Raw genomic sequence first — 25,756 nt, forward strand, 5'->3', positions numbered from 1 at the left:
TACTAGGACACATAGGCATGTGTTTCTCCTATTATGACAAACACATAATTACATTGTTCCTTTTTCTTTATATTCCTTTAGTCAATTTTTTTTTAATTCTTATAGATGAGTAGAATTTAAATTATATTTAATAAAATCTTTCTCTTTCCTTAGGAAAAAGTCAAAAAGAGGGAAGAAAATCTGAATCTTGTAAACCAATTCTTAAAGTAGAATACAAGACCTGCAGAAACAGGTATGCATTTTAACTTTAGGGAATACAGAGATAAGAAATAGAGACAAGAAAGGCAGATAACCGTCAATGTTAATATATTATTTAAATTTTACATAATTATAAATATAGTAACTGAAACCTCTACATTAATAATAACTTTTTGTTGCTCAGTAGGCATATCTATGATGATTATTACTATGAATATTATAAATAACAAGTGTTAATTATTTCAAAATTCTTAATGAGTGTTTAGATAAGTATTATATACATTAATTTTAACAATAGAGGACTTTTTTGGCCATGCACATTATAGGTAGCATTGATTAAGCAGAAGCTATGTGACTATTGGTATTGCATATAAAAGAATTAAATATATAACCAAGTCTCTGTACTTTAGGAGCTTATATTCTGAAGTTGCAAAGATTATAGTTAATAGGAAAGATAAAGTTATGTATATTGGCATAATAAAAGTACTAAATTTTAAGATATAGAAAACTAAAGAAAAGAATAATATTTAATAAAATATTATCTTGTATTCATAGTAGCCATATCCTGTACATTAACAATGTTCCTTTTACTTGGAATAATTATTAGTGGCAATATTCTCATTTAGAATTAACATAATAAATCTTGCCTAAACATTAACTTTATTTTACTCTAAATTGGATAATCCTACTTTATATTAATTGTATGCTCATATTAGAATATTTTCTTAGTATCACAGGTATATTAAATGTTTGTTTATGTCTGCTCTTCTAAAGTTTAAAAGTATAAAATTATGGTCATTTTTAACCAGCCACTTTAAATATATTAATATCTCTTTAGCCTAGCCTAATGTTACTATCCATTAATTAGTAAAAATGACCACAGTTTTATACCATTATAACTAAAGTATTAAAATGTTGCAAATTTAATCACTGCGAATGGAAATATAAATTATATATATTTTTCTTTCTTAAAACATTATTTATAATTTAAACATTGCTTGAGTCTTTAAGTTCAATATTATTTATATTACTTGTTATATAGAGTTGCACTTCAAGGATTATTGAGGTGCAGGGTACTATATTAACTATTCCTAACAGTTTGTGATATTTTGGTTTATTTTTCCTTTTCACTTGTGTATTTGCTTTTAAAATTTTTTTCTCTCTCTCCTTCAATGTTGGGCTACCAGGACTTCTTATAATTTACATTTTGTTATATACTAGTATTCAGTCTTTTGTTTTCTATAGACTAAGAAACTTGAAAGCCAGACTTGTAAAATGAGAATAGATTCACGTGAAGGCCTGAGAAGTTTTTCCATAATAAAGTACATATACATGGACTTTAATGATATCTGTTGTATTGCTCCAAATATATTTCTGTGAGGTTCTCAACAATATTCAATTTAATAGCAATAGTCAGAATAAAATTTATTAGATTATTACCATATACCATGCACTGTGCAATTTGTTTGATGTTCTGAAATGAGATTACTGCCTGCTTTTGAATTTGTTATGTTCTAGTAACAGAGGCAAGGCCATAAACTAGTGGATTCTACACAACATTTAAGATACTTTCACAGTTACATGCTACAGAGGAGCACAAAAAAGGGCATCTTATCCAGACTTGAAGGGAGTGGGGAGGAAAGCTGAGAAGATATCAGTGAAATTCTTCTTGGGAAAGGAGAGATGCTTGAGATGGAACTTAAAGATGATGGGTTAGTGCCAGGAAAAGGGAGTAAGGAATGAAAGTGATGAGAAGGTCACTTTAGAAATCAGGAACTCAAGTCAGAACAGTGTAAAATAATGATCAAAATCATTCGCTTTTGTTGTGAGTTTACCCACCCTCACCTGAAATAAAAATAAATTTAACAAAATCATTCACTTTAGAGTAAGACAGCTATGTGACCTTGAAAATTTTAATTAACTCTTTTATTTTATTTATTTTATTTTTTTTTTATTTCAGCTTATTATGGGGGATACAAAAGTTCAGGTTACATACGTTGCCCATGTACCGCCTATCCCCCCAAGTTTTCTAATCAACAATATCTATCTTACTATGATGCTCATGAGGATGAAATGAAATAATGGATAAGGCATGAAGTGTCCTCAGTTTGATGAAAGAACTTAATGGGTTTCTTAGGAAACAGAAATTGCTATTACTATTGTCATCATTATTTCACATTGTTAAAATTATTTAACTACTCAAATTATTCAAATATGAATATTTGAATATTAATATTTATGAAAAGATATTACTACATTCTCCAAGTCATGGGATTTTTTTTTTTACAAAGCTAAGCAACAAAGGTACAAAAACTCATACTTTTTTTTAAAAAGAACTATATTAGAAATGCTTTTTAAAATCTAGAGAAATTTGATACAATAAAAGTCTCTAGTTCTGGAGACCATTCTTCTAAGTGAAGTATCACAAGAATGGAAAAACAAACACCACATTAGTCAATATTAAATTGGAACTAATGAATCAACACTTATGTGCACATATGGAAATAACATTTTCTAGAAACCAAGCAGGTGGGAGGAGGGGGGAGGGGATGGGTAAATTCACACCTAATGAGTACAATGCATACTATCTGGAGGATGAACATACTTATAAGTTTGACTCAAATGGTACAAAAGCAATTTATGTAACCAAAACATTTGTAGCCCTGTAATATTCTGAAAGCTTTTTTAAAAAGTCTCTAGTCTTTTTCAAAAAAATTTTTGGAGAAGAATATTTTCACTTTGGTATTTATTTCTTGAAAATAGTTCATATCAACACATTATTTTCTTTTGTGTACATATACTAGAGATATATAGGCATTGGTTTGAGAAAAGAAAAATGAAAAATTGTGAATCTGTTTCATATAGCTATATATTATAGTCATCTCAACTTCACCTTACTATCTAATTGTATCTTACAGACTAATAGACTATAAAAATTTTGTTTGACATTAGTTGAGCAACATAAATAGAGCTGGCTGGCCATAAGTATTAGTAAAACCAAGAAGGCTATTTATCTTTGATGAACTATTTTTTCCTTACATATTATCTTTCTCCATCTTTTTATCGTAACTTTTTTTAAACAGAAACACCATTGTCTAGGATTTTCGTGTTGCTCTCTGCCATTCTGGGCTTTCCACTGTCACATTTCACACCCCACATGCCAACTTGTTGATCTGATATTCTAGCATATCCTAATTGTCTAATAGTGATTTAGACTGTGGAGACTAACTAATTTAGGTGAAGATGACTTTTTGAGAGTCAGTGAGCATCTCCACCTCCTTCCAACCTCACTGCGTTTCCCCAACCCCACTGCAATATCTTTAGACTGATCCATTGTAATTATAATGGTGAGAATGTACATCTAGAAAAAGGAAAATGGTAGAATAATAGTTTGTTGATTGAGAAATTTGGGGCCAGGAAAGCCTTTTACTTTCTGAAAAATTACATTATATATAATCAAACTTGTTCTTTATAGGCTCAGTCATGTGACTTTGTGTCATCTTAAAGGACCTCCTCAGTCTCACTAACTTTTTTTTCCTGTGTAGTGAACCATTCATAATATTCTCTGGTGGGCTGTCCTATGACAAAGCTTGCAGAAGACCAAGTTTAACCATCATGCATGGAAAAGCAATTACAGTACTTGAAATGGATCATCCTATTGTTGAATTTCTAACTTTATGTGAAACACCATATCCAAATGGTAAGTAACTAAAATGAAACTATTAATGTTGAAAAAATAATTTTTGATAAGTTCCTAACAAAATTAAGGTAAAATATTTTCAGTTTTGGCAGCAGACGTCCATTGTGATATAACACTGTGAGCTACAGGTGCTGGAGCAGGTTCTGCAATTGTACTACTTGACAAACTGGAAGTAAGACAGATGTAGTGCAGCAGTCCTGGCATTTCAGGTTCTAATATCAGGTAAGTGCTTTAAACTTTGATTAGGATGGTGGAAGCTGAGCTGGGAGGGTCCGATAGGGGTTTGGGGTGAAATCACTTGGGGAAACTGAGGTCTCCTAATAGCTTCTCCTAGACCAGCTCCACCCATCCCATCCCAAAGCCAATCAAAGTTAAAGCACTTACCTGATATCAGTGATCTGTAACTCTGGTGGTGCTGCATCTGTTTCACATCTGGCTTTGCTTCAGATGCAACTGCAGCACCTCTGATTACTCTAGGATTGCTGATGTGTGGTTAGTGATTTATTTCAACTTTGAGAATAATTAGAATGGCCTTCAGGAGGAGAGATGCTTATATTTTATCATCCCAAATATAAATAAAGACTTTGTAAACATAAAAACCAGTCTAAAATTATATGCAAATTGTATAATGAAATATAATAATGAAGAAATATTTTAATGAAATCTAAAAAATGAGAAAGGTGAAACATAAAAAGGAAATATGAGTTTATGATTACAACATAGTATATGTAAATATATTGCTACATTTTCAAGAGGAAACATATAAATATAAGGGAAATAGCATTGGACTTGGGGATAGAATATTTGATGTTATAATTTAGCTCTGCCACTTACTATTAATAGCTATGTGACCTTGGGCAAGTCACTTTACATTTATGAGTTTTATATATCACTTGTAGAAAAACAATAATAATGTCCCCACATGATTATTGGAAGGTTAAGTGAACATACTTTATAAACTACAAAGATACATATATGTTATGAGTTTTATTAAATATAATTTATCTTAAATTATTTAGTTGCATATTTAAAACATGGGATAAATTGATATGAAATAACAATCAATGTAGCACTTTACTTCCAGCGTTACTAGGGACAGACAATTTGCCTGTGTTGTTAATTAACTAACAAATATTTATTGAATGCTTCTATAGCCTCAGTACTAAAGGACTTATTGAGCATATAGATGAAGTATGAAAATGATTTCTGATGTCAAGTTGCATAAAATGCAGTCAGATGAGTGAGATAACTATGACTTAAGTTTAAATAATATAAGACATTAATTAAGTGCTGAGTTATATGGTTCAGAGTATAAATAATGTATCAATATATAAGCTAGTTAAATTGTCAATGACTGAAATATTCATGCAAAGTTTCACAGAAAAAGTAAGATTTAGGTAAGTCTTGAAAAGGATATTTAGTGAACATTTCAGAACTTGTGAGGTTTGCTAGGATGAGATCAAAATTTAGAGGTGTTTCAAAATAAGGAGCTACAGAGGAATTTTGAGGAAATACTAAGACAAGAGAAAGTAGTGATTTTAATAAGATTTACCCAAAAGGAATATGTGGGTTTAAAGAGAGAGACACTGAAATCTGAAATTCCAGATTCCAGCTGGGGGGCTTTTGCAATAATGTAGATTTAAAATGACCAAGGCCTGAAACAGGGTACTGTCTGAAGGAATGGAATAAGGAAAACCCACTGAATTTGGTGAACAACTGAATTAGGGAGTGACATGATAGATGATTCAAAGATAACTACATATTTTAATAATAGTGGTTTCATACACCTGCACAATAATAGCAATTTTTGGAAAGAAAGAAAAGTAAGTCTGATTGTGAGTCAGCAGAGTTGTTTAGAGAACAGAAAAAGAGACAGAAAAGATCTTATAATATTTATTTATGAATTATCAAAATATAAATGTTCTTTGGAGTTATGAAAATGAATGAAGAAAGAATATAGGAAGAAAGAACAGAAAGAACAGAAGACCAAAAGCTGAGCTTAGGAAAGTGCCTCCTGTTAAAAGCCTTGAGGAAGAAGATGTACCAACAATAGAAACTGAGAATTTGTGAGTGAAAAAATCAAACTCCATATGTCTATGTGTATATAAATTTCTGTACATCAATAGACAAGTTAGGGCAATTTCTAATAATGTTCAATAAAGTATAAATGCACAGTAACCATTCCTATTCACTTCCAAGCCACATATATTAATATAAATCTTTGTTTTTCAGAAAAGTGCTAATGAGAACAGAAGTTTTCATTTGTCAGAGGCTAGGAGTAGTTTAACTTTGCTCAGTAAAATATTAATATAAATGTGTTTTCTTAACTATAGTCATGCACTGCATAATGATATTTCAGTCAATGACAGCCCCCATATAAGATGGTGGTCTCATGAGATTATAATGGAGCTGCTCTATACAGGTGTACCATTTTTATCTCTTATATAGAATTTTTACTGTGTGTTTTCTATGTTTAGATACACAAATATTTACCATTGTGTTACAGTTGCCTCCAGTATTTAGTACAGTAACATGCTGTACAGGTAACAGGTTATAGCCTAGGAATAATAGGCCATACCATATAGCCTAGGTGTGCAGTAGGCTATACCACCTAGGTTTGTGTAAGTATACTCTATGATGTTTGCACAATGATGACATCCCCTAACAATGCATTTCTCAGAATATATCCCCATTGTTAAGCAGCACATGACTGTACTTAAATGTGTTTTTAACTATTGAAACAGTAATACATGAGAAAAAAGAAACTACAATACACAATAGTATATAATGAAAAGTTTCTCACTGACCATCAACCAGCAATGAATGTTACTAAGTTTTTTACATATTCTCCCCAAAATGATCTATGGATTTCCATACTCATTTATATATATTATCTTTTTTGTACAAATGACAGCATACTCTATATACTGTTCTGTGTCATATTTTTTTCACTTAACAATATATTAAAATTATGATTTTGTTTTAGTAAATAGGAAACTTCGATTTTCTTTACAGCCACATAGAGATGTGTTATACATATGTTAAACAAAACAAAATTATTAACAATTTTTAATATTTCTGAATCATTTTTGATATCTGACAATTCAATTCATCTCTCAGAGAACACAAATTCTTTAATTCTCTTATCTCAAGAGTATTACCCAGAGTAATTAACAGACTATAAAAAGAATTTGTTAGTTTAACATCTAGACTTAACTGTATCTAGTCATCTCCAAGCCCCATAAATAATGAATTTCTATTCAGAGAAGTATTATTTATGATAGAGCTTTTCACCCTCTTGGGGGCTAGGGTTAAAAGACCCAGCCTGCTCAGAAACAAACCAATCTAATAAAGGGAGTAATACGGTTGTCATCTATAGGGCACCTACTATATGCCAGGCATTGCATTAAACATCTTCATATTCATTGTTTCATCTAATCTTCACAGCAGTCTAAGGTAGTTATTATTGTGCCATTTCAATGGGTAAACTAAAGATCAAAGAAGTTAACTAATCTCACCAAGATAAAAGTTTTAGTAAATAATACACATGGAATTGAACTTAACATTGACTCCTCAGGAAATCTTTTTATTCACTGGTCATAGCAGTACATAAGGTACTTCTACAAAGGTGAAACTTCTGCTGCCAGTTTGTGTTATTTATAAAGAAACAATAATGTAAAATGGATGTAATTACCTAAAATGATAATTTATCCATTTATGATTTTAGCTAATTCATGGCAGTGTCTCAGCCATTTTATTTTTGTAGTAATTGCTTCCTAACCAATGACTTTCTTAGGGAGGAGAGATGACAAAGAAGAAATAACTATTAGGTCATTAAATATGAAATGTATGATTTGAATGAAAAGTTTAGTTTATTATATCTCAAATAAGAAGCAGTACAATTAATCAAAGTATGTGCGTAAACTATCCACACAGTTTTGCCATCTTAACAGTAGCTTGGTTATGCCAGCAGCAAAGAAGCCTGGAGAGTGAGTGGTGATGAAATCTTGAAAGGTGTTTTCCATAGCTTGTTGAGAATTGAATATTTTTCCTTGCAAGAAGTGGTCCAAAGCCTAGAAGTGGTAGTCAATTAGTGCAAGGTCTGGTGAATATGGTGGATGACAGAGAGTTTCCAAGTCCAACTTCTGTAGTTTGAGCAGCATTGTTTTTTGCAACATGTGGTCTTACAAGAGGATTGGCCTGTCTTTATTGACCAATCTCGGCTGCTTAATTGCAAGTATCTTTATCATTTCATCCAATTGGTTGCAGTAGACTTCCACTGTAATTGATTGACCAGGTTTCATGAAGCTGTGGTAGGTAATACCAGCACTGGACCACCAAATTGACATAAGTAGCTTTTTTGGTGAATATTCGATTTTGGACTATGTTTCAGCACTTCATCTTTATCTAACCATTGTCCCAAATGCTTGTGATTATCAAAAAGAATCCATTTTTCATCACACATAACAATACAGTGTAGAAATGGTGCACCTTTATGTTGTGACAGCAAAAAAAGGCAAGCTTAGAGATAATTTCTCTTCCAATGCTCGTTTAATTCATGCAGAACCCATCTAGCCAGATTCTTTACCTTGCCCATTTGATTCAAATGGTCCAGTATTGTTGGAGCAGTAACTTGCTGCTAATTCACACATAGGTTGAGATGGATTCACTTCCACTACAGCTTTCAGCTCATCATTACCCACCTTGGTCTCAGGTCACCCACGTGGCTCATTTTGAGGATTAAAGTCACAAGAATGGAATTTCTCAAACCATCAACATACTGTGTGTTCATTAGTCATTTTGTTCTTAAACACTTCATTGATTTTTTGAGATCTCTGTGCTGCATTGTTTCCACGATGGAACTCATATTTGAAAATAACGTGAATTTTTGACTTCTCTATGGTTTCACAAAAATTGCTCTAAAAAATTTGAAAGATAATCACAAGTCAAAACATGCATTGGAAAGAATGAGAATGTACCTTCAGAATAAAAAAGCAAAACAAGAAGTGTCTTCCATCTGTTTACATCTTCTACAATTTCTTTTCTCAGTGTTTCATGGTTCTCCTTATATATGTCTCTCACCTCCTTCGTTAAATATATTCCTAAATATTTAATTTTCTCTGATGCTATTGTGAATGGTGTTTCATCTTTGATTTGATTTTCAGCTTGACTATTATTGGTGTATATGAATGCCACTGATTTGTGTGCGTTACATTTGTATCCTGAGACTTTCCTGAATTCATTTATCAATTCCAAGAGTCTGTTGGTTGAATCCTTGGGATTTTCTAGATATAATATCATATCACCAGCAAACAGTGAGAGTTTGACCTCTTCTGCCCCCATTTGGACATCCTTAATTCCCCTCTCTTGTCTGATTGCTCTGACAAGGACTTCTAGCACTATGTTTGATAGAAGTGGAGATAGGGGGCAACCTTGTCTGGTTCCAGTTCTAAGAAAGAATGATTTCAATTTTTCCTTGTTCAATATGATATTGGCTGTGCGTTTATCCTATATGGCTTTAATTATTTTAAGGTATGTCCCATCTATGCCTATTTTGTTACTGAGAAAAGAAATTGTAGAAGATGTAAACAGATGGAAAACCCTACCATGCTTATGGATTGGCAGAATCAATATTGTTAAGATGCCTATACTATGTAAAGTGATCTAAAGAATTAATGCAATCCCTATCAAAATACCATCATCATTCTTTACAGATTTAGAAAAAATAATTCTATATTTCTTATGGAACCAGAGAAGACTTCATATAGCCAAAGCAGTCTTAAGCAAGCAGAACAAATTGGGAGGCATCAATATACCAGACTTCAAGCTTTACTACAAGGCTGTAGTTACCAAAACAGCATGGTACTGGCACAAGAAAGGAGATACAGACCTTTGGAACAGGATTGAGAACTCTGATGTAAAACCATCCTCATATTGTCATCTAATCTTTGACAAAGCAGAGAAAAATATACATTGGGGAAAAGAATCTTTGTTCAATAAATGGTGCCAGGAAAACTGGATCCTCACCTCTCACAAAAATCAACTCAAGATGGATAACAGATTTAAACCTAAGGCATGAAACCTTAAGAATTCTAGAAGAACGTGTTCGGAAAACTCTTAGAGATATTGGCCTAGGCAAAGAATTTATGAGGAAGATCCCCAAAGCAATCACAGCAGCAATAAAAATAAATAACTAGGACCTGATCAAATTAAAAAGCTTCTGCACCGCCAAGGAAACTATCATTAGAGCAAATAGACAACCTATAGAATGGGAGAAAATATTTGCATACTAAATATCCGATAAAGGGCTGGTAACAAGAATCTACATAGAACTTAAGAAAATTAACAAGAAAAAAATCAAGCAACCCCATTAATAAATGGGCAAAGGACATGAACAGAAACTTTTCAAAAGAAGACAGAATAAGGGCCAGCAAACATATAAAAATGTGCTCAACATCTCTAATCATGTGCAAATCAAGACCACAATGAGTTATCAACTAATTCCAGTGAGAATGGCCTTTATCAAAAAGTCCCAAAACAACAAATTCTGGCATGGATGTGGAGAGATTGGAACACTCTTACACTGCTGGTGGGACGGCAAATTAGTACAACCCCTGTGGAAAGTAATTTGGAGATATTTCAGAAACCTAAAAATAGAAATACCATTTGATCCAGCAATTCCACTACTAGGCATCTACCCCGCCCCCCAAAAAAAAGACATTCTATAATAAAGACATCTATACTAGAATGGTTGTGGCAGCACAATTCACTATTGCAAGTATGTGGAAACAATCCAAGTGAACATGAATACATGAGTGCATTAATAAAATGTGGTATATGTATACCACGGAATACTACTCAACTACAAAAAACAATGGTGAACTAGCACCCCTTATATTATCCTGGATAGAGCTGGAGCCCATCCTTTGAAGTCAGATATCTATCACAACTCTGGAAAAACAAGCACCACATGTACTCACCATCAAATTGGTACTAACTGATCAACACTAAGGTGCTCACATGATAGTATTATTCACTGGGTGCCAGTCAGGTGGGAGGGGGGTGGTGAGGGTGGGTAAACTTACAACTAAGGGATGCGGAGCATACTGTATGGGAGAAGGGAATGCTTGTAGCCCTGGCTTGGGTGAGGCAAAGGCATTATATGTAACCAAAATGTTTGTAACCCCATAATATTCTGAAATAAAAAAAAGTATCAAAGTGAAATGTCAGAGATATTAACTATCAAACTTATTACTTAAGGAAATCAGATATTCCATACTTAATAACCTAATAGTTGTATGGAGCCTCACCATTCTTCAAACTGAAACACAAAACAAAACAAAACCCCCAAGAAATATTGAAACAATGTTGGAAAACTTAAAATAGCTCTAAGAGATAAGAAAGAAGGGGGAAAGTCTCAGTTTGAGAACAGTTTGAGTAGCAAACAGTGTACAGAGTGCATACGGTCACATAGATATATGCCCAAGTACCAAACACCAATGCATGCCTCTTCTTCCTCAGGGCGGTGTGTGTGTGTCTGTGTGTGTGTTTGAGCTTTTCTCTCATATGCATGTGAGATGTAAACATAAAAATGACTAGACTCTGTAGCTTTTCAGGACTGGAGGGACTGTGAAGGCCATCTATTCGTGTAGTTCAGTTTCCCACCCAAGACTTGAATTCTCTGGACAAAATTCCTGCAAACTGATTGTTGAGTTTAGAATTAAATACCTCTCAAACTAGCTAGTAGAAACTGCTGGTATAATGAAAATAAAGTAGAATTTAGAGTCAGGAAGCCTGGGTTGAAGTTTCAGCTCTATTACATGCTACTTGTGTAATCTTGTGCCAATCTCTTAATCTCTTTATACCCCTGTTTTCTCTGTAAAATGGAAAAATAGTAATATCTTCTCTAGCTACTGAAAACTTAATATCATATATGTAAAATGTTTTTATAAATATCTTTCCTTTAAATTCAGAATAACTCTTTCACTGTGGCTTTCCCTCATTAGTTCTTTATTATAGATGGAAAACAATGTCTTCCTTGACCATTCTAAATTAGCCCACCTTCTCCTCCAACAACAAATCATTTTTATGCCATACCCTTGTTTTTTCATAGTTCACATTCTTTCTGAATTCTTATTTGCTTGTTCACGGTTTGTAAACATCCCTTGAATATAAACGCCATGAGAATGAGTACCTTGTCAGTCTTGTTCTCCATATATCCTTTGTTCTTAAAACAGTTTCTGTAACATATTGGAGGAAAGAAAGAAAAAGGAAGGGAAAGGAAGGGAGGGAGGGAGGAAGAAAAGAGGGAGGGAGGGAGGAAGAAGGGGGAAGAGAGGGGGTTAAATTTTTGGAACTTGGAAATCTTAGCATATTCTCATATTCTGCTTTCTTGAGGTATATAGTCCTAGGCACATAGTAGGCAATCTATAAGTACATTTTAAATCACGTTGAATTGAAAATAAACTTTTTAATATAAGCAGTATTGTTCTTATAGGGAGATGAACATGCATCATATCCCAAAGAAGCAGCACTACTATTTCCTCAGTACATATCATTATAGGCATGAAATCAGATCTAAAATACTATGGTTATGGGAGAATAGAATAAATGTTTATGAGATTAGGTGACAGACTCATTCTCTTCACATAGTCCACTACTTACTTACAACCCCATGATTATTGAGATATATTTAACTCTATACAATGCAACTTCTCATTTTTTCCTTGTTCTCTGTAGTGCTCTTAACATTAAATTTGAGAAATACAACATATATTTATTCTTTTAAAGTGCTCTTTGTTACTTCTTATTTTGGCTTCTAGTTTGGCCTTTTCAAATCATTGAAATAACATTTGTTCAGGAGATAAAGGAAATGAAATTTTGGTGATTATATAAAATACATAATGTGAAAACTTTTCAATTTTTTGTTTTTACTTGTAGAATTTCAAGAACCTTATGCTGTTGTAGTACTTCTGGAGAAAGATCTCATTGTCGTTGACCTGACACAAAGCAAGTAAGTTATCCATGTACAGATCAACAAAATTTAAAAACTCTATTTGTTATAATTAAAACACAGAAGCAAACTTTAGATAATTGGCATTGGTATTGTTTAGATAATAAATATTCTTTATTTGAATATTGTTTTGCTAGAATTATAGAAATGCAGTTTGGTTCAATGATGAAAACTAAACCCGGAGTGTTTGGGTAACACTGAGAAAATTGTAAGATGTCTTAAAGGCAGCACCCGATGTTTGGACAGAAGCATTTGTAGACTCAGGACATATAAAATGGATTTCATTTCTGCTGTGTCCTTAAGCAAAAGGAATTGTTATGAAACCATGTACAATACAATAACTGGCCATCTGCTAGTCTGTTGACTAAAGGAAAATGACACATGATAAAAGTATTATTGAACTACTGCAGATAATACAGAAGACCAGGATTTCGGTGGCAGAGAAGATGAGGACCTTCTTTTATTTTCTTTTTTACTTTTTCATTATGTTGCAGGCAATTGAAACAAATAGGGAATACTGCTGTTACAGCGGTGCTCTTCACTCCTTTACACTGACAGTAAAAGTAGACTTGAAATTGATGGACATTGTCTTCTTGCTACACACTTTCATTATGAATGATGATAGCATGAAACTAATTTTCCCTCATTATAAATTCTAGACCCACTAATCTTCTCTTAGCCCCCTCTATTTGCATCAGAATTTTGAACATTCTCTCTCCTCTATCTGAATTAATCTTCCCTCCCTTTTTCTCTTTATTAACATCTTATCTGTAAGAATCTCAAGCCAGATATCACTTCTTCATTAAAAAAATCTTTCATTACCTATATAATTTGGTCAAATATCTTGATATGGACTCTTATAGCCTCCACATTCCTCTTTTCGTAGCTTTGACACAGATGCATTTGTGTCAATTTCCATTTGTTGTTACTTAAAGATTGTTTCCCTGTTAAACTGGAGTCACTATGAAGGAGGACATGGAGTAACACATGGCGTAGGCTCTGAATAAATTTTTGTTGAATAAATTACAATCTGAATTCTACTTTCCATGTAGTTTGTAAATGTAAGGACCAGAGTTCTTCTTTATGCTAATTTGCAGCATATAATCTCTCAGTATTTTCAAGGGGAGGTAGCATGTGGTCCATAAAATCATCCTAACTGTGAATTCTGACTAGCTGCCCTATTTATAAACATTAAACTTGATTAAATTTTGTATACATATAAAGATTTATGATTCTTCCTCTAAGAAGTTCTAATACAGGTCTTATTTAAAATGTACTCCTCTGATCTCTTTGGTACTCAACTTTTCTTTCTGCATCATATTTGTTGTGTCTTCGTACCTTGTTTAATTGTCTGACATCTACTATACTTTTAATAACTAGTTTCTTCAGCATATACATTTATTTTTTCATTATGTTTTTTATTATAAAATTTATTCAACATAAACATTAACATTTTATGCATTTATTTGTGTGCTTTTCATTACCTTATGTAACTATGTGAATTAACATTTGTTAGCAAGTTTTTATCTTAACATTTACATTCTTTAGCACCATGTATTAAGATCTTTGTGACAGTACCATTTCATTGGCTATTATATGAAATTTAATATGTCAAAAACTGAACATATTCTCTTTCCCTCCAAATAGTATTCTCTCAGCTATGTTGAATGTTAAACAAGTTGTAACTTTGGAATCCTTTTCAAGTTTTTTTCTCTTTTTCTTTTTTTCCCATTTAATCCTCAACATGAAAGCAAGCATTAGGGCTTATAAGTATTTCCTCTTCTTAGTTTCTTGGATTTATATCTTCATTTCTATTTTAAGAACAACTAGTTTACATTTTACATCTAAAGTCCTATTGTAAATTTTTGTTCTTATTTCTCCTTTGAATATCTTTTTTGCCTACTGTTTGCCAATATACTAAAATAATTTTTCCCAAACATTCTCACTGTATTGTTCACCTTGTCAGGAGCCTATCATTGTTACCCTTGCTATTATCAAATCACAAGTTGTAGATCTGGTCTTCAAGGTGATCCATTCATCTTATTTTTAACTCTTTAATCTCAGAAATGTTAATAATTTCTACTCTGACACAGGTAATCTCTGATCCTTCTGGTTTAACCTACTTGTCATTTACTAAACTTAGCTTGCTCCTTTGCACGTGATTTTACAACTATTTTTATATGAGATACCATCTGCAAGATTTCAGTTTGGTAGAAAGAGAATCTCAGCCAACATCCCCCCTCCCCCCCCGTTCTCTAGAGATTGGACTAAATTCCTAACTCCTAATGTGAGAACATTATTTTTAACACCCGCTACTCATCCTCCCAAAAACCCATAGTATTAGAAGTAATGTGATCATACAGACCAGAACAGATGTAGCATGGAATAATATTTATTTCCTCCTAGTGGAGTGCCCAGTATGTATGAAGTCCTAAATAGCTACAAGAATTTTTAATTTGATACTATATTCATGTTTTTAAGGTTATAGTAGGTTTGAGGAAATGAAATTTGTTGCATCCGTAAATCTTCATTCCAATTATGTCTTCTAGTTTACACAGGAAACGATCTTCAAAACATACACAATCACACACACACATCCTATACACAACATACTTTTTTCCAATTACACCTGCAAAAAAATTAAAAATTGCCTATATATTGCCTCCGTGTCTTAGCCTGTTTTATGTTGCTATAAGAGAATACCTGAGACTGGGTAATTTATAAGGGAAAAAGGTGTATTTGGCTTATGATTCTGCTAGAATTATGGCTAGGAAGTCCAAGGTTGAGCATCTATGTCTGGTAAGGGTCTCAGGCTGCTTCCACTCATGGCAGGAGGTGAAGGGAAGCCAGCATGTGCAGATATCACATGGAGAGACAGAAAGAAAGAAAGATAAGGGGGAAGTGCTAAGCCAGCTCTCAGAGTAACTAAGAGTGAGAACTCACCCCTGAGGGAGGGCATTAATCTATTCATGAGGGATCCATTCCCATAGTCCAAACACTTCCCTTTAGGCTCCACCTCTAGCACTGAGGTCAAATTTCAGTGTGACGTTTAGAGGGGCAAACATCCAAACCACAGCACTTCCTTTGAAAAACATGTCAAAATTGACTAATATTTCAATATTTATAAGTATACAAATATTTAAAGATGTACATAAAGTATTTAGTTGATATAATTTTTAACAAATTGACTAGTAAGTCAACTTGTTGCATAATTTCAATTTAATATAATTTATCATATCCATATTAGCAAAGCAGCATCACTGTGGAATGTTGGAATTATGGGAAGAAGATGAATTTAAGTAAAATTCTACAAGTACTAATATTATGTTTTATAAATAACTGTTTTTATTTTTTTAATTTCAGAATATTATGTGGGTACAAACGTTTTGGTTACATAAATTGCTTTTGTACTGTTGAGTCAAAGTTATAAGTGTGCCGAGTATTCTTATTCATATGATCTTTGTTCTGTGGTGCTTAAAAACAATTAAGTGAAATTTATAATTAATATTTAGAAACATTTTAGGGTTTACATTATCAAAATATTTCATGTTTTTTATCTTTTCAAAATTACATTAATACATTATCTTTATCTATTAGTTTTCCAATCTTTGAAAATCCATATCCTATGGACATTCATGAATCACCAGTTACATGCACAGCATACTTTGCTGACTGCCCTGCGGATTTGATTCTAGTACTCTATTCTATAGGAGTCAAGCATAAAAAACAAGGATACAGTAATAAGGTAAAAGCAGAAATTATAAATAACTTTTCTTGTATTTGTATCACATGATCATACTTTTTCCTGTTAGTTTATTTTTTGACTTTCCTTATAAGAGGAGTTGAACTAAATTTTTTTGAAGTCATAGGCTAACATCTATTAAAGATATAACTTCTAAAATTCAAATTTCCTAAATGCTACATAGCTTTAAGTCTACAGAAATATAAATTTCTTATACACTAACTATATGCTAAGATATACTTATCTAGCATGTAAATTTATGTACTAAGTGTATACGTAAACTAACATATTTGAATCATAAAATGTAACCTTTATTTTAGATTGAGGATTATATGTTAAGAAAATTAAGAGTCATAGATGGAGGATTATGTGTTAAGAAAATCAAGTCATTTCTTCTTAGCATTTATTAATTAATTATTTAAGGGACATAATTATTAAAAGTCATTTTTTAAACAACATTCTAGAATTCTTTTCTGATATGTTTACTACAAGACTAATATATCTGCAATTGTAACAGACCATCTATTATTTCTATTATTTGCCCAGGGCCATTGGGATGGACAACTCTAAGAGGCACTACTTGTATAGAGTCTGTGTTAAATGGCACCACCATAGTTTGATGGTACACAGACTCTGTGACATGTGTAGCAATACTGTATTTGTAGAATTAAAAATACTTCTGGCTGGGCACAGTGACTCACACCTGTAATCCTAACACTTTGGGGGGCCAAGACAGGAGGCTCACTTGAGGCTAGGAGTTCACGACAACCCTGGGCAATGTAGCAAGACCCCATTTGTACACAGATTTTTAAAAAATTAGCCAACTGTGATGGTGCATGCCTGTAGTCCTAGCTACTTGGGAGGCTGAGGTGGGAGGATTACTTGAGCTCAAGAGTTCAAGGTAATAATGAGCTATGATCGCAACACTACCCCCTAGCTTGGGTGAAAGAGTGAGACCCTATCTCAAAAAAAAAAAAATACTTTTATTTGTCTATATGAATGGTAATATTGGTTAAACTCTATATTTTTAAAGGAGATGGAATGGTACATTTAGAGGTGTTTGTTCAATGAAAGAATTAAAAATATCTACATACTTCATCCTTGATTATTTTACAGCTATTTAATTTTAAGTGAACCTTTTATCATTATTTTAAAGTATTTCATTCTAAATTTCAAAGTCATTCAAACTAAAAAAATAAAATGTATATATTCTCCCTGGATAATCTATTTAGGAGTGGCCAATCAGTGGAGGAGCTTGGAACATTGGGGCACAAACATATCCTGAAATTATTATCACCGGGTAAGTGGAATGTATTTTGTGAGTTATCAGTTCATCAACAAAAAGATGTTTACTGAGTCATGATGCTTTTCCATAATTTTGCTCTATGCAGACTAATAGTTTAGATAAAAATAAAATTATAAAACAGCTTCTATCCAAAGATGGTAATCTTGGTGGAAGACAGAGTCAAACCAATGGAAAGAGAATTATAACAAAAAATATAAACATAAATTATATTACCAAGAGAAAGTCAAAAGGGGGGAATCATAAGAGTTTAGTCAGAGAAGTCTTCATGTAGAAATAATAGAATATTAACTTTAGAATGGCCCTTACCAACATCTGTTGATACCTGCTAAATCCAGGAATCACTGCTCTGTATCCCCATCAGGTAGATATTTATTTAAAGTATGCTTCAAAACTTACAGCACCAGAAATATCTGCTTTGTATAGCAACTCACTTCATGTCCTAATATTAGGAATGAAAAGAGAGATATAGCTAAAGATAAATATGAGATTTAAAATATGATAAGGGATCTGCTATAGGAAGATAGAATAGAGGTACTTTTCCTTGTTCTTCTAAGTACAAGTAAAAACCCTGGATATTATATGTAAGACAAACATAAAATGACTGGGAAGTGTGGAGAGCATCAGTCTGGCTAGGGCCCCAAAGACCCAAAAAACAACATTGTGATCAGTTCCTTAGGTTTTCTTTCTTCCTCATATATCCCAGAATCGGAGCTGAATAAGCTAGTAACATAGAAGTATGAATGAGAACAGACAAAAAATCTCAACAAAAGCTAGTTCTCTTTAGCCAAGGGATGGGGAAAGGGGAAGCCTATCAAGATAGAAAACCTTTACCCATTTATTGGCTCACAGTTCTGTAGGTCAGTCATCTGTACTATATGACTGAGATCTGTGCTAGGCTACCATGAGACTGAAATCAAGAGATTATCCAGACTAAATTATCATCTGCAAGTCAACATAACCTAACCTTATTATGGGAGTGATATCTTTCCTATCGTATTCATGGTCCTGGAGATTACACAGGACATTACACTGGGAGATAGGAATCTTGGGAGACATCTTAGAATTCTGCCAATCACAGCAAATGTTAAAGCAAGAAGCATTACCAAAGGTAAAAGATACTATTTCAAAATAATAAAATGGTGAATCCACTAGGATTTTAAGGACAGAGCCTCAAAATATACAATGCAAAATTTGATAGAAAAGAATACAAATCGGCCGGGCATGGTGGCTCACGCCTGTAATCCTAGCACTCTGGGAGGCCGAGGCGGGTGGATCTCTCAAGGTCAGGAGTTCGAGACCAGCCTGAGCAAGAGCGAGACCCCATCTCTACTAAAAATAGAAAAAATAAAAAAAAAAATACAAATCTTCTATAAATAATAGAAATTATTATAAACCTCTACTACTGATTTAAAAATCAGAGAAAAACTCCATAATAATAAAGATTTGAACATGATTAATAAATCTGACTTCACTGATAGGATTAGAACATTATACTCTACAACTCAAGAATGTACATTCTTTTTAGGTGCACATGGGATACACACCAAAACTGACCTTAGGCTGGGCCATAATACAAGTGTTAATAAATGTCAAAGGATAGTAATTATATATAAAATGTTTTCTGACCATAGTGGAATTGAAGTAGAAACCAATCACAAAAATATATAAAGAAAATTCACAATTTTTAGAAATCAAACAATTTACTCCCAATTTAGGGGATAATGAAGAAATTACAATAGAAACCTTTTAAATATCTCAAACTGAAAGATAGTGAAAATACAATGTATCATTACATTTAGATGCATCTAAACCTATGTTTAGAGGTAAACATGCTCTTAACTTTGTATGTTGATAAGAAAAACTAAAATTCAGTTATCTAATTAGCTATCTTATGACATTAAAAAGAATGTCAAAGTAATCACAAAAATGTAAAAAAAGAAAAAAAAAGATAGAAACAGAATAGAATGCCAAGAACAGAAATTGATGAAATAGAAAGTTTTCCCAGTATGCAATTGTGCTAAGAAAAAAGAAAATAAAGCAAATGTACAATAGCAAAGATCAGCAAAGCTAAAGTTGGTTTATGAAGAAAAATAATAAACTTGGTGAAGATTTTGGAAGATTAATTAAGAAAAATAGAAAAAAATTAAAATCATTAATAAAAAGAGAATATCACTAAAATTTTATCATCAATTCAAAGATATTTATGACCAACATGCTATTAAATATAAGAGATTAATAGGGAAAAAAAAGCCTACAAAACTGGCACTAGAAGAAATGGAAAATGTGAATAATCATATATCTATTAAAGGAAGTGAATCACAATTTAAAACCTTCTACAAAGACAACTCTGGACACAAATATCCTCATGGAGAATGCAACTAAATATTTAAAAAAGACTACCATCAATTTTTAACAAAATCTTTCTGAGAATAGAAAGAGGCAACATTTCCCAACTCTTTATGAGGTCACTATATTTTTGATACCAAAACCTGACAAGCACATCACAAGAAAGGAAATTTGTAAGTAATCTCCTTCATGAATATGCCTGTAAAACCCTACATAAAATGTGAAGCAATAGAATTCAGTGATATTTTAAAAAGGGTGCTGCCTCAGAACAAAGTAGATTTTATCTCAGGAATGCAATGCTGGTTTAATACTCAAAAAACAATCAATATAATTAACCACACTAAGTAAATAAATTTGAAAAATCTCATGATCATATAATTAAATGAGAATTTGATACATTTAACATCTATTTATGATCACAAAAAAAACCTCCTAGCAAGCTAGAAATAGAAAAGTAGTTCTGTAGTCTGAAAAAGGGCTTCCAAAAAAAAAAAAAAAAAAAACACCAAACCCAACAGCAAATATTGTAATTATTCATGAAATATTTGAAGTTTGGTCCCATACATAGAGAAACAGACAAGGATTCCTTCTCTTATCCCTCATATTGAACATTAAACTTGTAGACCTCTCCAGTTCAGTAGGGCAAAAAATATAAGGAAAATAAAAATATAAAGATTAGAAAGGAAGATATAAAACTATTTTTACCGATGAACATGATTATGTGTGTGGAAAGAATTATAAATCTTGATTTATAAGTGAGATTTATCCTAGGAATGCAAGAATATTTCAACATATGAAAATCAATCAAGGTAATACACATATTAGTAGGATAAAAGAAAAATACATACTTATCTCAATTTATGCAAAAAAAGCATTTGAAAAAATTGAACACCTGTTAATGATTTAAAACAACTACCACAACAACTCTCAGAAAACCAGGAGAAGAATGGAACTTGCTTAACCTGGTAAAGGGCATTTTTCAAAACTCACAGCTAACATTATACTCGATGGAAAAAGACTGAAAACTTTCCCCTTGAGATCAAGATCCAGACAAGGATGCCTGCTTTTCCTACTCCTGTTTCATATTATACTGGAAATTCTAGCCAGAGAAGTGAGGCCAGAAGAAAAAAATAAAAGGCATCCGCAATAGAAACGAAGAAGTAAAACTATCCCTATTTACAGATAACATAATTTTTTACATAAAAGGTCAAAAAGAATCTGCTGAGAAACAATTTGAAACTAATAAATGAAGTCTGCAAAGTTATAGGATACAATATTGACACAAAATCAGTTGTGTTTCTATATACTAACAATGAAAAATCTGCAAAGAAAGTAATTCCATTTACAATAGGATCAAAAAGAATAAAATACTTAGGAATAAATTTAACCAAAGAAATGAAAGACTTGTACACTAGAAACTACAAAACATTGCTGAAAGAAATTAAATAAGGCATAAATAAATGAAATGACATCCTGTGTTCATGAAATGGAAGACTTAAATTGTTAAGATGGCAATATCCCCAAAGCAATCTACATATTCACTGCAATTCCTATCAAAATCCCAGTGGCTTTTTTTTTTTTTTTTTTTTTTTGCAGAAATGAAAAAGCTTATCCTAATATTCATACGGAATTATAAGGAATCCCAAATAGTCAAAATAATTTTGAAAAATACCAAATTGGAGGACTCATAATTCCCAATTGCAAAACTTCCTATACAGCTATAGTAATCGAAACAGTATGGTAAGTCTTCAGTTAACGTCCATAGGTTCTTGGAAACTGCAACCTTAAGTGAAATGATGTACAGTAGGTCCTCAAATAGCATCATCTCATTATAAAGTTGGTGAGAAAAAAATTCATTTCCTTATACATTGTTTCACTTAAAGTCAGTTTCTAAAACCTATCAACAATATTAAGTATAGTATAGTACTGACATAAGGTTAGAGATATAATTCAATGGAATAGAATTGCAAGTCTTGAAATAAAACTATACATCTACGGCTAATTGATTTTTGACAAGGGAACCAAGACCAAATGAATCATCTTTTCAACAAATGATACTGGAAGAACTGGATATTCACATGCAAAGAACAAATGTGGACCCCTATCTCACACCATATACAAAAGTTAACTTATATTGAATCAAAGAATGAAATTTACAGCTAAGATTATAAAACTCAAAGAAGAAAACAAAGGGATAAACTTTCATGACCTTGATTTTCACAATAATTTCTTAGATATTATACCAAAAGCATAAGCAACAAAAGAAAAAAATAGATAAACTGGTCTTTGTCAGGTGAACAGATAACCCTGAATGAGTGAAAATATTTCAAATCATATATCTGGTAAAGATTTACTATCCAAAATATGAAAAAAAAAAAACCTCTTAGAGTTCAACATCAAAAAGGCAAATATCCCAATTTAAAAAAAAAAATAAACAAAAGACTTTTGTAGATGTTTTTCCAAAATAGATGTACAAATAGCTAACAAGCACATGAAAAGATGCTCAACATCATTAGTCATTAGGAAAATGCATTTCAAACCAAAATGATATATACCACTTCATACTGACTAGGGCAGCTACAATTTTAGAAATGGAAAATAAGAAGTATGGAGAGAATGTGAAGAAATTGGAAACCTCCTACATTGCTGGTGTGAACGTAAAATGGTGCAGCTTCTGTGGAAAGCAGTTTGGCAGTTCCTTAAAAAATTAAACAGAATTACCATAGGACCCAGCAATTTCACTCCTAAGTATATACCCCAAATAATTGAAAGTAAGTGTTTAAACAAAAATTTGTATGTGAATGTTCATAGCAGCACTATTCTCAATAGCCAAAAGGTAGAAACAGTCCAAGTGCCCATCCACTGATGAATAGACAAATTCTATACCCATACAATAAATATTATTCTGCCCATAAAAAGTAATGAATTTCTGATATATGCTATAAAGTGGATGAACTTTGAAAACATTATGCTAAGTAAAAGAAACCAGTAAAAGGCCATATATTATATAATTCCACTTATATGAAATATGCAGAATAGGCAAATCCTTAGAGACAATAAGTAGATTAGTATTTACTGGAGAGTGAAGGGAGTGATGCTTCATGGCTGTGGAGTTTCCTCTCAAAATGATGAGAATGTTCTGGGTAGAGGTGTACAGCATTATAAATGTAATAAATACCTCTGAATTGTATACTTTAAAATGGTAGATTTTATGTGAATTTGGCCACAATAAAAAATATCTTTAAAAGGAGTGTGAATATAGAGAAAAAGAAATATATTTCAGTAAGGGAACTATTATAAAGTACCAGATAAAATAATGCATTTAAGCAAACTATATAAATAGTTATATTAAATATATATGGGCTAAAATTTTCCTGCTAAAATAAACTTTAGAACTCTGCATTGAAAAAAATACAAATCTGTGTAGTTTAAAAACACATTTTTAATACATATGTATTCAGTAAGTTTCAGTGTATAAGGATTAAAAAAACATACTGTAAATACTAACAAAGAGATATTTAGTGAAGCCAAGGTAAAATCAGATAAAATAGACATTATAGCCAAAATATTCCCACAGAGTAGATCACTTATCACATTAAAAGTTTCAGTTTAAAAGGAAGATATAACAATTTTAAATTTGTATTCAATAATGTCTTCAAAATTTATAAAGCAAATATTGACAGAAATACAAGGAGATATTGACAAAGCAAAAATTCTGTTTGGACAGAAATCTCTCTTCTTAATTAATAGAAAAAATTAGTAAGAACACAGAATATTTAGAAAATATAATTAACTTTATATTTTTGGAATACATTACCATAAAGAAATGATAAATGTTTGAGGTGATTGATACCCCAATTACCCTGATTTGATTATTACACATTGTATGCCTGTATCAAAACATCACATGTAACCAATAAATATGTACAACTATTATGTACCCATAATTATTAAAAATTAAAATTTTTTAAAAAGAAATGACTCAAGAAATATAAGTAATGTATTAATAAAAATGTGAAAAAAACAGAAAATGAAAAAGCAAGCAACAAACTGGAAGAAGATATTTGTAACCTATATAGCCACCAAAATTGTATCTAGAGTATATAAACAACTTCAAATTAATAATAAAAAGGCAATCAACACAATTGAAAAATGGACAAAAGACTTGAATGGGGCCTTTGACAGAAGAGAAAGTTTGTGTTGTTTGACCTAATTAACAATTAGGGAAATGCAAGTTAAAACCATAATGAGATACCAGTTTACATTCAACACATACTGACAAAAAATTTAGAAATTTGTTAGTAGCAAGTGTTGGAAGGGATTTAAATCGAGAATTCTTCTGTATTGTAAAATGGGAGTATAAATTTGTAAATTTTGGAACACTTTAGAATTATCTTATAAATTTGAATGTTTTCATACCCTATCTCCTACCAATTCTACTCCTATACATACATAAATAATAAAAGACAGGTACAAGATTCTCCATAGCTGCATTATTTATAATAGCAAAAGAAAAGGAAAGAAAAGTAAAAGATGCAACCATATTGCCCAATGACCAAAGAAGATTGAAGTTGTGGTATAATCACATGAGGGACAATTATGAATTAAATGTAGCAATGAAAATGAATGAAATACAGCTACAAGCAACAGTATGGATGAATTTTATAATTGGATATGGAAAAATGCAAGAAACCATTATTATAAAGTTTTTAAAAGCAGCAAAAGTAAATAATGTTTATACATACACAATGTGATAATATTAAAAGCAACAGGATGATAAAAAATTCAGGATAGTGGTTACTTCTGGTAACAAAGGAGGCAGGGGAGATGGAATCAATAAGAACATAGCTATAGATGCAAGTTAATAGGAATGTTAGTTCTTTGGTTGAGTGGTTTCAATACAATTATATCCTATATATTAAATTTATGTTACATATTGTTCTTTTCATATATATTACATGATAAAAAGTAAAATAGAATTAAATATTGTTAGGGTATGTAGAACCTCAGACCAACATCCTTCAGGATTTTTCAGTAAAAGCATTTTTAAAGTATCTATAGATATATTATTAGAGTACATGAACAAAGTCATTCATATAGCCAAAAACTGAAAAAAATCCAGATGTTTGTGAACAGGTGAATGGATAAATGGGGTTTATACATACAATGGAATACTATTCAGCAATAAAAAGGAACAAACCACTGATACATGTGACAATAAGGATTATCCTCAAAAATGTTATGCTAAGTGAAAGACGTAGACAAAAAAGAATAAATATTATGTAGGTCCCACTTATATAAAAATTCTAAGAAAAAATGAATCTATACAGGCAAGAAGTAGATCAGTGGGGATCTACTGGGGATGTGAAAGAGGGTTGCATATTGGCATGAGGTAACTTTTTGGGGTGATGGAAATGTTCTAAAACTAAATGATACTGTTGGTGTGACAAC

General features: G+C 31.9%; 1 protein-coding gene across 2 annotated transcripts in view; it reads left to right on the top strand.

Moving 5' to 3' along the window:
• Nucleotides 1–25,756, top strand: part of STXBP5L (syntaxin binding protein 5L) — a 303,406-nt gene that overhangs the window by 180,250 nt on the left and 97,400 nt on the right. For both annotated transcript variants that reach the window (XM_069472686.1, XM_069472687.1), the window contains exons 9-13: nt 154–232; nt 3,744–3,898; nt 12,839–12,911; nt 16,509–16,656; nt 17,886–17,953. In XM_069472686.1, the coding sequence (XP_069328787.1) occupies nt 154–232; nt 3,744–3,898; nt 12,839–12,911; nt 16,509–16,656; nt 17,886–17,953 (523 nt within the window). The remainder of the gene's footprint in view (nt 1–153; nt 233–3,743; nt 3,899–12,838; nt 12,912–16,508; nt 16,657–17,885; nt 17,954–25,756) is intronic.

Source organism: Eulemur rufifrons, chromosome 7 (genome assembly GCF_041146395.1).
Source record: "Eulemur rufifrons isolate Redbay chromosome 7, OSU_ERuf_1, whole genome shotgun sequence".
Taxonomy (NCBI): domain Eukaryota; kingdom Metazoa; phylum Chordata; class Mammalia; order Primates; family Lemuridae; genus Eulemur; species Eulemur rufifrons.